The sequence below is a fragment of the Macaca mulatta genome, chromosome 1, assembly GCF_049350105.2.
Source record: "Macaca mulatta isolate MMU2019108-1 chromosome 1, T2T-MMU8v2.0, whole genome shotgun sequence".
NCBI lineage: Eukaryota > Metazoa > Chordata > Mammalia > Primates > Cercopithecidae > Macaca > Macaca mulatta.
In genome coordinates, this window is record NC_133406.1 from 212,148,064 (window position 1) to 212,161,558 (window position 13,495).

Below are 13,495 nucleotides of genomic sequence, written 5' to 3' on the forward strand. Positions count from 1 at the left end.
CAGGAAGTTAACTCTCCTTTCTCCCAGACTATTCCAAAGTTGAGTCAAAAGAGAAAGGCGGCTGGGTGCAGTGGCTCACTGCCTGTAATCCCAGCACTTTGGGAGGCCAAGAAGAGTGGATGGCTTGAGGTCAAGAGTTCCAGACAAGCCTGGCCAACATGGTGAAACCCCGTCTCTACTAAAAATACAAAAATTAGCTAGGTGTGGTGGCACCTGCCTATAGTCCCAACTACTTGGGAAGCTCAGGCACAAGAATCGCTTGAACCTGGGAAGGTGAAGGTTGTAGTGGGCTGAGATCACATCACTGCACTCCAGCCTGGGCAACAGGGCGAGACCCCATCTCAAAGGAAAAAAAAAAAAAAAAAAAAAGAAACGCTCTCAACCACTGCCTTCTTCTAGATAACAGTTGCACAATGATTCCCTCAACTTTTCAGGAAAAAGATTTATCTAGCAATATATATAAAACTTAGCCAAGACCACAAAGCATTTACCCCTTTACTAAGAATTTCTGGTAATAGTGGTAAAATACTATTTTTAAAATCCATATACCTTTGACACATCTAACTACTAAGGAACAAATATAAATATTTATACAAAAGGATGTAAAGTGTAGTGTTATTTTAATTAGAAAAAATATATTAAAATAGATTGTTGACATATTCAATAATTAGGGACCGGTAAATTATAGTAAGTCTGACAATACTACGAAGCCAACAAAACTGATGTCATAGAGGAATACTTAACTAGGGAAAGGTTCTAAATAAATGCAGAAAGGTTTCACAACAGTATCTGTAGCATTAAACAAGGTAAACCACACCTTAAACACAGTATATTGCTGTTTAAAAAAATAAAAGTCACATCTATCAAACATGTCACTAAAATTTGCTCTAAGTTTCAAGGCTGACAGATCCAATGCTTGAAGGTTCTATGTTACTCAATTAGATCATGCAGAACAAGTCAGTAATACTACTAGGCAAAAATGGCTGTGGCTCTGCTTCAGCATGTTCTGCCAAGATACTGCCCAATCATGGAACTGTAGAACAGCTGTGACATCATCTTCAGGATGAAGTTTAAGTACTTCCCTACTTCTTTATGGGGTTACCACCCATTTGGCATGAAAGCTTTTGCAATCTCATAAATACTACAAAGATACACACACAAACACTTCACCTAAGGGAGTCCACCGTCTCAACGAGCTATGAGCCCCATTCTCATAAAATCTGCTTATTCTTTAAAGCCTAATAAAGATTGTAAGAACAGTTTACAATCAGTTATGTAAAGATGTTAAGGAAAATAGTAACCAACAGAAAAGTAAGGCAGTACTAACTAAAATGGTAACTGGGCTTAGAAGCATCTTCCTGAAATCCCAGCATTTTTTTTTTTTTTTTTTCGAGACAGAGTCTCGCTCTGTCACCCAGGCTGGAGTGCAGTGGCACAATCTCAGCTCACTGAAAGCTCCACCTACCGGGTTCACGCCATTCTCCTGCCTCAGCCACCCAAGTAGCTGGGACTACAGACGCCTGCCACCATGCCCGGCTAATTTTTTGTATTTTTTGTAGAGACGCGGTTTCACCATGTTAGCCAGGACGGTCTCAATCTCCTGACCTTGTGATCCATCTGCCTCGGCCTCCCAAAGTGCTGGGATGACAGGCGTGAGCCACCACGCCTAGCCAATCCCAGCAGTTCTTACAAGAGAGTAAACTAAAAAGTAACCTGACACAAGTATAACTGAAGCCTTTATTTGGTGGTTTGTTCACCAGCTGAGAACTAGGATACAGGCTTATCAAGAGTCTTTATGGAATGGGTTTTTTTTATTTTTTGATTTGAGACGGAGTTTTGCTCTTTCACCAGGCTGGAGTGCAGTGGCTCAATCTCAGCTCACTGCAACCTGTGCCTTCCTGGTTCAAGCAATTTCTCCTGTCTCAGCCTCCCGAGTAGCTGGGATTACAGGCACCCGCCACTACGCCCAGCTAATCTTTGTATTTTTAGTAGACACAGGGTTTCACCACGTTGACCAGGCTGGTCTCAATCTCCTGACCTCATGATCCGCCCACCTCAGCCTCTCAAAGTGCTAGGATTACAGGCATGAGCCACCGCACCCGGCTAATGGTTCAAAGCCACTGCACTCCAGCCTGGGCAACAGAGTGAGACTCCATCTCAAAAAAAAAAAAAAAAAAACCATTAGTTAGCTTACCAAAGACCCTAAATTCTGTTTATTATTGCATTCATTCTATGAAAACATTAAAAGGCTGGTCAATTCCAACATAGGAATCTTACACCTACATATCAGGTTCAATTATCATTAACTGAACCACTCTAGCAAACGTAATCAAAATACATACTTGATTAAAAGCTGAATTTTTTTTTTTTTTGAGATGGAGTTTCACTCTTGTTGCCCAGGCTGGAGTGCAATGGCATGATCTCTGCTCACTGCAACCTCAGCCTCCCAGGTCAAGCGATTCTCCTACCTCAGCCTCCCAAGTAGCTGGGATTACAGGCATGCACCACCATGCCCGGCTAATTTTTTTGTGTTTTTAGTAGAGACGGGGTTTCACCACGCTGTCCAGGCTGGTCTCGAACTCCTGATCTCAGGTGATCCGCCTACCTCGGCCTCCCAAAGTGCTGGGATTACAGGCGTGAGCCACAGCGCCTGGCCAAAAGCTAAATTAACAAAACTCAAATTTGCGACTGGTTCAGACAGTCTCCCTCTGTCGCCCAGACTGGAGTGCAGTGGCGTGATCTCACCTCACCGCAACCCCTGCCTCCCGGGTTCAAGAAATTATCCTGCCTCAGACTCCCAAGCAGTTGGGATCACAGGTGCCCAAAACCACACCCAGCTATTTTTTTTATTTTTTTAGTATTTTTTTTTGGTTTTTTGAGACAAAGTCTCGCTCTGTCACCCAGGCTGGAGTACACTGGCACGATCTCAGCTCACTGCAAGCTCCGCCTCCCGGGTTCACGCCATTTTCTCACCTCAGCCTCCCAAGTAGCTGGGACTACAGGGGCACATCACCACGCCCGGCTAATTTTTTATATTTTCAGTAGAGACGGGGTTTCACCGTGTTAGCCGGGGTGGTCTTGATCTCCTGACCTCGTGATCTGCCCACCTCGGCCTCCCAAAGTGCTGGGATTACAGATGTGAGCCACCGCGCCCAGCCCTTTTTTAGCATTTTTAGTAGAGATGGGATTTCACCATGCTGGCCTCAAACTGCTGACCTCAAGTGATCCGCCCGCCTCTACCTACCAATGTGCTGGGATTACAGGCAAGAGCCACCCACGCCCAGCCTGCTACTCCATGTGTAAACCCGTATTTCTTCATCTGACCCCAGCAATGCAAAATTGAAAAGAAAATGAACCCGAATTTCTCCACACATACAAGTCTATCTTAACAACTATGCTGTGCATTAAATTCATCATTTCCTTCCTGCTTTTAATCACAAGATGTAGGACAGAATTTTATTAGAAAGACTAATAAGATAGTACACATTTCAAGTGGATAAACGAAGCACCTAGATGCCCCTCACACATTTATAAATCTGCTATGCCTAAAAGATCATGGCCTCCTTACTTGTCCCTCTAGAATCAGGAGCCTGATGACCACTTTAGAGCCCTTCAGATGTCTAGCAAAAAGCACCAATAAACTACTTTTTCTATAAAATACTGTAAATTTTATTTATTTTTGAGACAGAGTCTTGCTCTGTTGCCCTGGCTGGAGTGCAGTGATGCAATCATGGCTCACTACAGCCTCAAACTCCTGGGCTCAAGTGATCCTCCTTCCTCAGCCTCCAGAGTAGCTAGAACAGGTGTGTGCCACCATGCCCAGCTAATTTTTTTTTTTTTAAGAGATGGGGTCTTACTACACTGCCCAGGCTAGTCTTAAACTCCTGGGCCCAAGCAATCCTCCTGCCTCGGCCTCCCAAAGTGTTGGGATTGCAAGCATGAGCCACCACACCAGGCCAAAATATGGTAGTTTTTTTGGGGGGGCGGTGGGGAGATGGAGTTTAGCTCTTGTTTCCCAGGCTAGAGCACAATCTCGGCTCACCGCAACCTCTGCCTTTGGGGTTCAAGTGATTCTCCTACCTCAGCCTCCCAAGTAGCTGGGATTATAGGCATGTGCCACCATGCCTGGCTAATTCTGTACTTTTAATAGAGATGAGGTTTCTCCATGTTGGTCAGGCTGGTCTTGACCTCAGGTGATCTGCCCACCTTAGCCTCCCAAAGTGCTGGGATTACAGGTGTGAGCCACTATGCCCGGACTAATAGTTCAACTATTAAATTGTGGGGAAGAGAGGAGTCACTGACAAGTATAACTCCATTTCTTATTAATCTGTACACATTGGAAGGTAAAATAGCAACTAACCCTACTTTAACTATATACCTCCAAGAAGATTGTACCGACGAGCCATTCTTCCACTGCTAAAAGGAGTAAGTTCTCATAGAGCCGCCTAACAATGCCTCAGATCCTAGATCACATATAAGATCCCTACGAGTTCTTAACAAATTTAAGGAAAACAATGTTTGTTAGACTTTATTTTATATTTGAGATTCATCAGCTCAGGATTCTCTCAACCATTAATATATATATCTTCAAAGAAAAATTTCTCCTTGCCCATAATCTTTTCACCTATTTTAGGCCAGCTGCAGTGGCTCACACCTGTAATCCCAGCACTTTGGGAAGAGGCAGGGGCAGATCACTTGAGCTCAGGAGTTCAAGAACAGCCTGGGCAACATGGTAAAACCCAGCTCTACAAAAAATATGAAAAACTAGCCGGGCATGGTGGTGCATGCCTGTGATCCCAGCTACTCATGAGGCTGAGATGGGAGGATCACTTGAGCCCAGAAAGTGGAGGCTGGAGTGGGCCAAAATCATGCCACTGCACTCCAGCCTGGGCAACAGAGTGAGACCCTATCAAAAAAAAATGTAAGTATAAATCCCAGATAATATATGACTATCTGCTCCAACCAGTTTTGTCATCCTTTTATAATGCTAAAGTTTACATTCACTCAATATTCACAAACGCTACCAACTCTTTCAAATTCAACTCTAGTTTGAATCCATTCCTCATCATTCTGCCCAAGATTCCCACTTGTTACAGAGGAATCAGAAAGTGACTCTTTTACACCGCCAATTGTCACAGGGAAGACAGAAGTGATTTCAAGAGTTGGTGACGATATATTGACTCTTGAAAATAACCACAAAACCCCAGCGAAGCCAAGTTAACCCAACAGAGGAATTTCGATTTTTCTCTTCCATATTATAGCCTTAATCTTCTGCTTTAATTTCTATGGTTTTATCACTTCCATTACCCCTCTGCATCTCTTTTGACTCATTATTCACCTCTTTCTGCATTGTGTACTGTTTCTGCTTTCCTTTCAAAGTTCATGTTTCTGTCCTCTACTAATGTTCTCACATACCTTCACATTAGGGTTCAAGTATCAGAACCAATTATACTTCTATAAAGTCTTGAACTGTTAAGTGATACTGTATTCATTTACAGAGTTTTTAATAATGGTTCACTATATATAATACTTCTGTTCTAATTCCTCCTTCCCTAAAAATCTTAAGAATGTTAAGTGAGTTACCTTTTTAACACTTTCTTCTTCCTCTTGGCGTTTCTCATAGTGTGAGAAGTCATCAAAAATGGAAGTGGTGTGCTTGTAGCTGGCTATAATTTTCAACACCTGCTTAGCTTTTTCCAGAGGCACTTCCTGAGTGTCCCTAGAGTTGGTCACTGGTTTGTTCTCGTTGTTCTCTAGGCGAATGTGTCGCAGTTGGCTATTGGGAACGTCCTTCACAAAAATCCACCTGACATCAAAACGACCCTTCCATTTGTCCTGGGACCACACACCTGCACATGTGTTGTAGTCCACAGCAGATTTCATTTCTGCAACGCCACAGAAGTGTCCACTGCCGTTGACACTGAAAAGTAAGTAAACGGGGCCTTTCCCGTTCATGGAACGATAAGCAGCATCCAGTCTCTTGTTACCATGCTCTGTGCTGCACCAAATATTATACTTAATGGAACGGTGAATATCGTCCTCAGAGTAGCTCTTAATGATGAAAACCCGGCCATGTTTCAGATTCCAGTCAAAATCTTTGGGGTTATAGTTATTAATGGACCGAAGCTTCTCCAACACTGGGTGGGGTTCTGAAGGAGTAGATCCAGAACCAGCCTGAGACTGTCCTACTCCATTACCATCCACCCCATTATGACCGAACCCACTGCCACGGTTCCGAGGTGCTACCCAGCGGGTTGGCTGAGCTGCCTGTTGCTGGACTGAAAGCTGGGCAGGCTGTGGTGGAGGTGGAGGCAATGGCTGTGTCTGTTGCCCTACTGATGCCTGAGCCACTGGTGGGCTATTGTTAGCCTGCTGACCTACAGGCTGAGGAGACCCCTGGGTTGGCTGACCTATATTCTGAACCAAAGCCTGTGAGGGGGCTTTTGCAACGGGACCCTTGTTATCCCAAGTTCCAATATCCATGTTATGCTTTATCGGGGGTGGCGGAAGACTTGACCCTGCAATGCCATTCTTCGTCTTCAGTTTAGGTTGCTGTTTTGCAGGCTTGCTAGCAATATCAGCCCAAGATGCTGGTTTTGGAGGAGCAATGGTAGCTGGAGGCAAACTATTGGAAGCCACGATGTTACTAGTAATGGACCCACTACCAACAGCAGAACCTACAACTTTTGGAACATTGCTTGCAACTTCTGTGCTACCCAACTTCAGTGCTGCCATCCCTTGGTCTATAGTATTCATGCCAGGAGCCTTATTGAGGGTCTCATTGGCAAAAGCTGACTGTCCATCAATCATGGCTCCACCTAAGGAGCTAGGTGCATAAGCATAATTGCTACTATATCCAGAGCTCTGAGTAGACTGTCCCTGAGAACTGTTATTTCCCCATGCTGAGAAGTCAATCCCACTGGGAAAGAAATTAAAACCATGTTGACCAAGAAATGGAGTGCTACCTAGGGCTCCTGGTTGCCCAAACATTGCATCTGGCAGGAAGTGGGGCTCTCCGTTGCTCAGTTGTCCATAAGAAGTTAAGTAGGGCATGGCTGTGTCACCCCCAGTAGACCAAGCAGCTTCACCCAAAGAATAGGAGAAGCCAATGGAGGGACTGTAGTAACTGGGTAAGTAGGAATCTGACATGGCAGTATATGCATTATTCTGTGGAAGAAAAAAAAAAGGCAAATCAAAACACAAAGAATTATTATCAGGCTCTTTCCTCCCCCCACCTAGCTACACAATTCAAATATACTATAAAAAGGAGTGTGCGGGCTGGGCATGGTGGCTCACACCTGTAATCCCTACACTTTGGGAGGCAGAGGCGGGCAGATCACCTGAGGTCAGGAGTTCAAGACCAACCTGGCCAACGTGACGAAACCCTGTCTACTTGGGAGGCCTGAGGCAGGAGAATCACTTGAACCCGGGAGGCGGAGGTTGCAGTGAGCTGAGATTGCACCACTGCACTCCAGCCTGTGGGCAACAAGGGTGAAACTCCATCTCAAAAAAAAAAGTGTGTGCAGCACATCAGATGATTTCCTATAAACACAAGGGCATTTTTTATATCATAAGAAATTCTGGTGTAGTAATTGAAACATTTAAACATTTAAAGTTAAGCTGATACAGTGAATATGGGCCTTAGCTTTAGCACTACAACTAAGAGAAAACTTAGCATTTCACAAACTAAGTCCTGAATATTGAGGTAATCCTTTTAGCAACTACCTACGCGAACCAGGTAATAATAAAATAGTAACAAAAAGAAATGGAAATGTCAAGTTCTAGCCCAAATGTCTGTAGTCATTTCTCAATCATAAACCCAAAAGCAAGATTCACTACCAGTTTATAGTGCTAGCCTCTTGGCAAACTATCTGGGAATATCAACAGATTCCACTACTTAGTTATAACCTGAAAAGGAAATGCACAGTGGTTTCCGGAGGATGTAAAATGAGAAAAATGGCTGGGTGCAGTGGCTCCCGCCTGTAATTCCAGAACTTTGGGAGACAGAGAGGAGTGGATGACTTGAGGTCAGTTCGAGACCAGCCTGGCCATCATGACAAAACCCAGTCTCTACTAAAAATACAAAAAATTAGCCAGGCATGGTGGCACACACTTATAGTCCCAGCTACTCAGGAGGCTGAGGCAGTAGAATCTCTTGAATCCAGGAGGCAGAGGTTGCAGTGAGCCCAGATGGCACCACTGCACTCCAGCCTGGGCAAGAGAGCCAGACTGTCTAAAAAATAAATAAATAAAAACAGGCCGGGTACGGTGGATTACGCCTCTAATTCCAGCACTCTGGGAGGCTGAGGTGGGCAAATCACTTGAGGCCAGGAGTTGGAGACCAGCCTGGCCAACATGATGAAACCCCGTCTCTACTAAAAATACAAAAATTAGCCGGGCATGGCAGCACCCGCCTGTAATCCCAGCTACTCGGGAGGCTAAGGTGGGAGAATTGCTTGAACCCAGGAGATGGAGGTTGCAGTGAGCCAGAATGCACCACTGCACTGCAGCCTGGGCGACAGAGCAAGACTCCGTCTCAAAAAATAAATAAATACAAACATACATACATACATACATACATACATACATACATACATAAATACGTAAAAACAAAAGTGAAGTATTTTCACACATACCCTTTTCACATTTAAAAGTTCTCACAAAGGTAAGGTTAAAAATTTTAGGTCAGGCGTGGTGGCTCACACCTGTAATCCCAGCACTTTGGGAGGCCAAGGCAGGCGGATGATGAGGTCAGGAGATCAAGACCATCCTGGCTAACATGGTGAAACCCCGTCTCTACTAAAAATACAAAAAATTAGCCGGGCATGGTGACGTGTGCCTGTAGTCCCAGCTACTCGGGAGGTTGAGGCAGGAGAATGGCATGAACCCAGGAGGCGGAGCTTGCAATGAGCTGAGACCGTGCCACTGCACTCCAGCCTGGGCGACAGAGCAAGACTCCGCCTCAAAAAAAAAAAAATATTTTTAACAGACCCAAATCCATGTGTGTAAGAAATTCAGCCTATAATCAATGGATTAAACTTGAAGTATTATTCCAAAATAGGGTAATGAAAAGTTGGCAAAAAAGTAGATGACTTACTCTAGACAATAAACTAGATTCTCAGGTTACCCTTCCTCATCTACTCATCTAAGATTATTATATTATTACCCAAATTTTTTTTTTTTTTTTTTTTTTTTTTTTGAGACGGAGTCTCGCTCTGTCACCCAGGCTGGAGTGCTGTGGCCGGATCTCAGCTCACTGCAAGCTCCGCCTCCCGGGTTCACGCCATTTTCCTGCCTCAGCCTCCTGAGTAGCTGGGACTACAGGCGCCCGCCACCTCACCCGGCTAGTTTTTTTGTATTTTTTAGTAGAGACAGGGTTTCACCGTGTTAGCCAGGATGGTCTCGATCTCCTGACCTCGTGATCCGCCCGTCTCGGCCTCCCAAAGTGCTGGGATTACAGGCTTGAGCCACCGCGCCCAGCCAATTACCCAAATTTTTTTAAACAAAGACATTTAAGCTTTGGCTTACCTGAGAAAGAAAAATCAAATGCACTTAATATCATAGGTTATGCCAACATACAGTTGAATGTCTACACCTGAACTGGCAGGCTCCCACATGCTCAAGCTCAAAAATCTGAATTACACAATGTTTTACAAGAACTACCTAGAATTATGTTTCTAAATGCTCCCACTCTCCCTGTTATAATGATTATGTAAGCAAACTACTTCAATAGCAGGAACCTATTAATAGTTCATTCCTCTACTTCCTTCCCTACTTTTCCTGATTAACTGGTTGTGTTTTGTGAAAACTTTTTTCCAATCACTTGCTCAAGTGGTTTCTATACTTTTAACGTTAAAAATTTTACACAGGGATTCTACAAGTTTTATGTGATAATCAGATCCATATATGCGCATGCAATTATTCAGGACTACTAACTGTATTTCATACAGCATATCTTCAGAACTTATAAACTTCTTGACCTTTTAGGGCATTTTGGAAGACATATTGCCAATTTTCCTTTTGGCCTATTAATCTGGGGAGTTATATTAGTTACAACTATGTAACTATGTCTTTGGGATCAGAGATAATAACACAAAAGAACTGCTGAATCAAACAAGTTTCTACATGCACAGGTCATATTAGTATTTGAATCTACATACAACTTTACACTAAAAGATTACACCGCAAAAACCTCCAACATTACTGATCTTCGTTTGTGCTAAACAGTATTTTAACTTTCACTCCATTTTATAAATCCTATACCTCCCCCTTCAGTGAAAAATAAAGTTAGTCTCCACAGATGTAGATGTAGCTCAACTCAAAAATTTCCTGACTCAGCCGAGCATGGTGGCGTACACCTGTAATCCCAACACTTCTGAGAGGTCAAGGAGGGCGGACCTCTTGAGCTTAGGAATTCAAGACCAGATTGGGCAACATAGTGAAACCCCCGTCTCTACAAAAAACACAAAAAATTAGCCGGGCATGGTGGTCCCAGCTACTTGGGAGGCGGGCAAGATCACCTGGTAGGCTGAGGTTGCAGTGAGCCGAGATTGCACCACTGCACTCCAGCCTGGGTGACAAGAGTAACACTACGTCTCAAAAAAAATTTTTTTCCTAACTCCAAAATAGTTCTGATAATCTAAGAACCCATAAACTAGAGAAAAGAAAGAGATCCAGTCCTCCAGCACTGAATGAAGTTCAGGTGACTATTTTTTAAAGAACAGGTCTTGTTCTGTCACCCAGGCTGGAGTGCAGTGGCTTTTCACAGGTATGATCGTAGATAGCTCGCTGCAGCTTCAAACTTCTGGGCTCAAGAGATCTTCCCGCCTCCAGGTGATTTTATATTAGAACTTTCCCTATCACAGTAATCCCAAGTTTTCTGGGGTGAAAATTCAGAATATTTAACACTTGCAAGAATTCCTAAATTCTGCACTGCTACTACATTCTTGGTAAGGAGGAAGATAATTATTCATGCATATGTTACTGCCAGTAATCAGTATTACGTTCTCAATACAGTATGTTTGCTGACATTACAGAGATGGGAATCTCAACAGCCTCGGACATTTTCAGTAACTGTTCTGTAACACATTAATAGGTATAAAGGAGGTGAACCCTCAGAGCCTGAGATTTCCTGACAGAGGGCAGAGAAAAAATACAGGTATTAAGAAAGTGAATCCTCGGCTAGGCGTGGTGGCTTACGCCTGTAATCCCAGCAGTTTGGGAGGCCAGGCAGGTGGATCACCTGAGGTCAGGAGTTCAAGACCAACATGAAACCCCGTCTCTACTTAAAAAAAAAAAAAAAAACAGGAAAACTAGCTGGGAGCGGTGGTGCACACCTGTAACCCCAGCTACTCAGGAGGCTGAGACAGGAGAATCGCTTGAACCCGAGAAGCGGAGGTTGGAGTGAGCCAAGATTGCGCCACTACACCCCAGCGTGGGCTACAGAGCGAGACTCAGTCTCGAAAAAGAAAAAAGAAAGTCAATCCTCAGAAAATGGGATGTATTGGTAGAAGGCAGAAAAAGAATATACTACATACACCCTTCGATCAGATATGTAAATAGTTAACTACTCACGGGCCTTGCCTGTGGACTCAAGTAAGGTTCAAAATCATCATCGTTTAATCCGTCCTTTTGATGTACAGATCCATTTTGTACTAAAGAAAAAAAAACTCAATTAGGAGTGTCCGAATCCTATAATCTTCCTCTCAAATTAGTCCATATATGCTAACTAGACAAAAACCTTACTAGTTAACAAAGCATGTAAGATTGAACTTCAAAAGGGTAAGAGATGAGAGTGAATGCTGAAGCGATAGTCGCCAGTGAAAATGTCCCCCTCCACCCAGAGCAAGTTGATCTAAAAAGGTCATTTTATTGGCTCCTCTGGATTTCCATTCCCTCCCGCTTCCCCTCCCCCATCACATGAGAGTACTTCCAGAGAGTGATCCACGAGGATGAAAAACAAAGGCCTTTTAAGACCTACAGGAAACTAAGGACCTGGAGCGTTTCAAAACCCAATCCACCCCCAACCTTAATGAATTACTCCTTGTTAGCGAAAAAGCTGTTCGCCAGCTGCAAGAACACACCGAAAGGGTCAAATACTTCAGTGTGCGGCACCTGCGAACTAAGCGGCTTCCGAAAGGTCCTCCGCCCGGGGCGCTTCCCGGAGACCCCGCCCCCACCGCCCCGCGTCCCCCTCCCGGTCCAGGGCCACCGGCGGAGCGGGGCTTACCTTTGTTTCCTTGACCTTTTGGTCTCTGCAGGGGAAGGAAACGTCGCCGAGCAGCAAGTTGTCCAAAGGAGAAATGGAAAAGGAAGAACAAATTAAGGCAGGGCCCGAAGGGAGAATAAAGGAGCAGGCCCGAGGGGAGGCGTCAGGAATGGTAGTGAGGAAGAGGCTGAAAATGGGAGGCGGGGGAGAGCGCCAGGCCCGCGGGGCAGGGAAGAAAACGCGGCAGACGCGCCAGCTGCAACGCGAGGAACCCAGGGCTTTAAGGAAGGGGAAGGAAACAAGGAAGGAAAACGAGGCCCGCTTAGAGAAGGGAACGCGGCGCGGCCCGGCCCGTGGGCTCCAAGGCCCGAGGAGAAGCGGGAAGAGCAGGCTAAGGGCGAGGCGCCGGGCGCGGCCGGCCTGAGAGGCCCGAAACCCGGCCCGCGAGAGGCGCCGCCTCGGCTCGGCCTGCCCGGGGGCGGCTGGCCCGGGCCTAGTCGGGCTCCTTCTCGCCTCACACAATGGCCGAGGCATGCGGGCCGGGCCTGTACCTGCTCCAAGAGGCTGCTGGCCGACATGGCTCTCGGATCCTCGCGGGCGGCGACGGCGGCGAACTCTCCTCAGCGCGGCGGCGGTGGCAGATGAGCCCCGGCTGCGGGAGCAGGCGGCGGCTTTTGTCCCTGACACTCGGGGGCCTCGGCGGACGCAGCGGAGACACAGCGCGCGGCTCAGGCTCCGGCTCCGACTCGGCGACGCTCTAGCCCAAGAGCTCAACGCCCGTCTCTATGCTTTTACGCGCGCGCCCGCCCCTCACCGCCGAAAGCAGAGCGCCGAACAGCGGAGGCGGACGGCGCGCGCGGCGCGAGCGCTGACTCTCACATTCACTCACCCACGCGGAAGGGGCCTGGCGCGAAGCACCCCGGGAAGGGAGAGGCCGGCCGCGGCGCCCTCTGGCGGATTGGAGGAGCGGAAGCTGTGCTCACGGCCTCCCCGCCCCCACCGCCCCGGGATTAAGGCCTAGGGGGTTGGGGACGACCAGGGTCGCACCACGAGGTTTTTGACTAACACCTGGAAAGACTAGCTTTGGCTTCAGAAAAACGACAAAAGCCGGTTTCTCAGTGAGGGAGGGGCCTCCAAAGCCCGCGAGACCTTAAAATGAACCTGCCTCCCAGCTGCAAGTGATACCCCACCCCCATCTGGGAGGTAACCCGACCCCTGGGGAGTCACACCGCCCTCAGGGAAACTTCTTGGGGGCCCTGTCCGGGAGTGACTCGCCCCCGCCCCCCG

At 46.3% G+C, this 13,495-nt stretch overlaps 1 protein-coding gene across 7 annotated transcripts in view; it reads right to left on the reverse strand.

Annotated features, from left to right (window-relative positions):
- YTHDF2 (YTH N6-methyladenosine RNA binding protein F2) overlaps positions 1-13,103 on the reverse strand; it is a 35,151-nt gene extending 22,048 nt beyond the window's left edge. Inside the window, 4 exon segments of one of the 7 annotated variants that reach the window (NM_001265926.1) lie at positions 5,584-7,167; positions 11,575-11,654; positions 12,230-12,254; positions 12,760-13,103. In NM_001265926.1, coding sequence (NP_001252855.1) covers positions 5,584-7,167; positions 11,575-11,654; positions 12,230-12,254; positions 12,760-12,786 — 1,716 coding nt within the window. In that variant the 5' untranslated portion in view covers positions 12,787-13,103. 7 annotated transcript variants of the gene reach the window in all.
- Between the last annotated feature and the right edge of the window lie 392 nt (positions 13,104-13,495).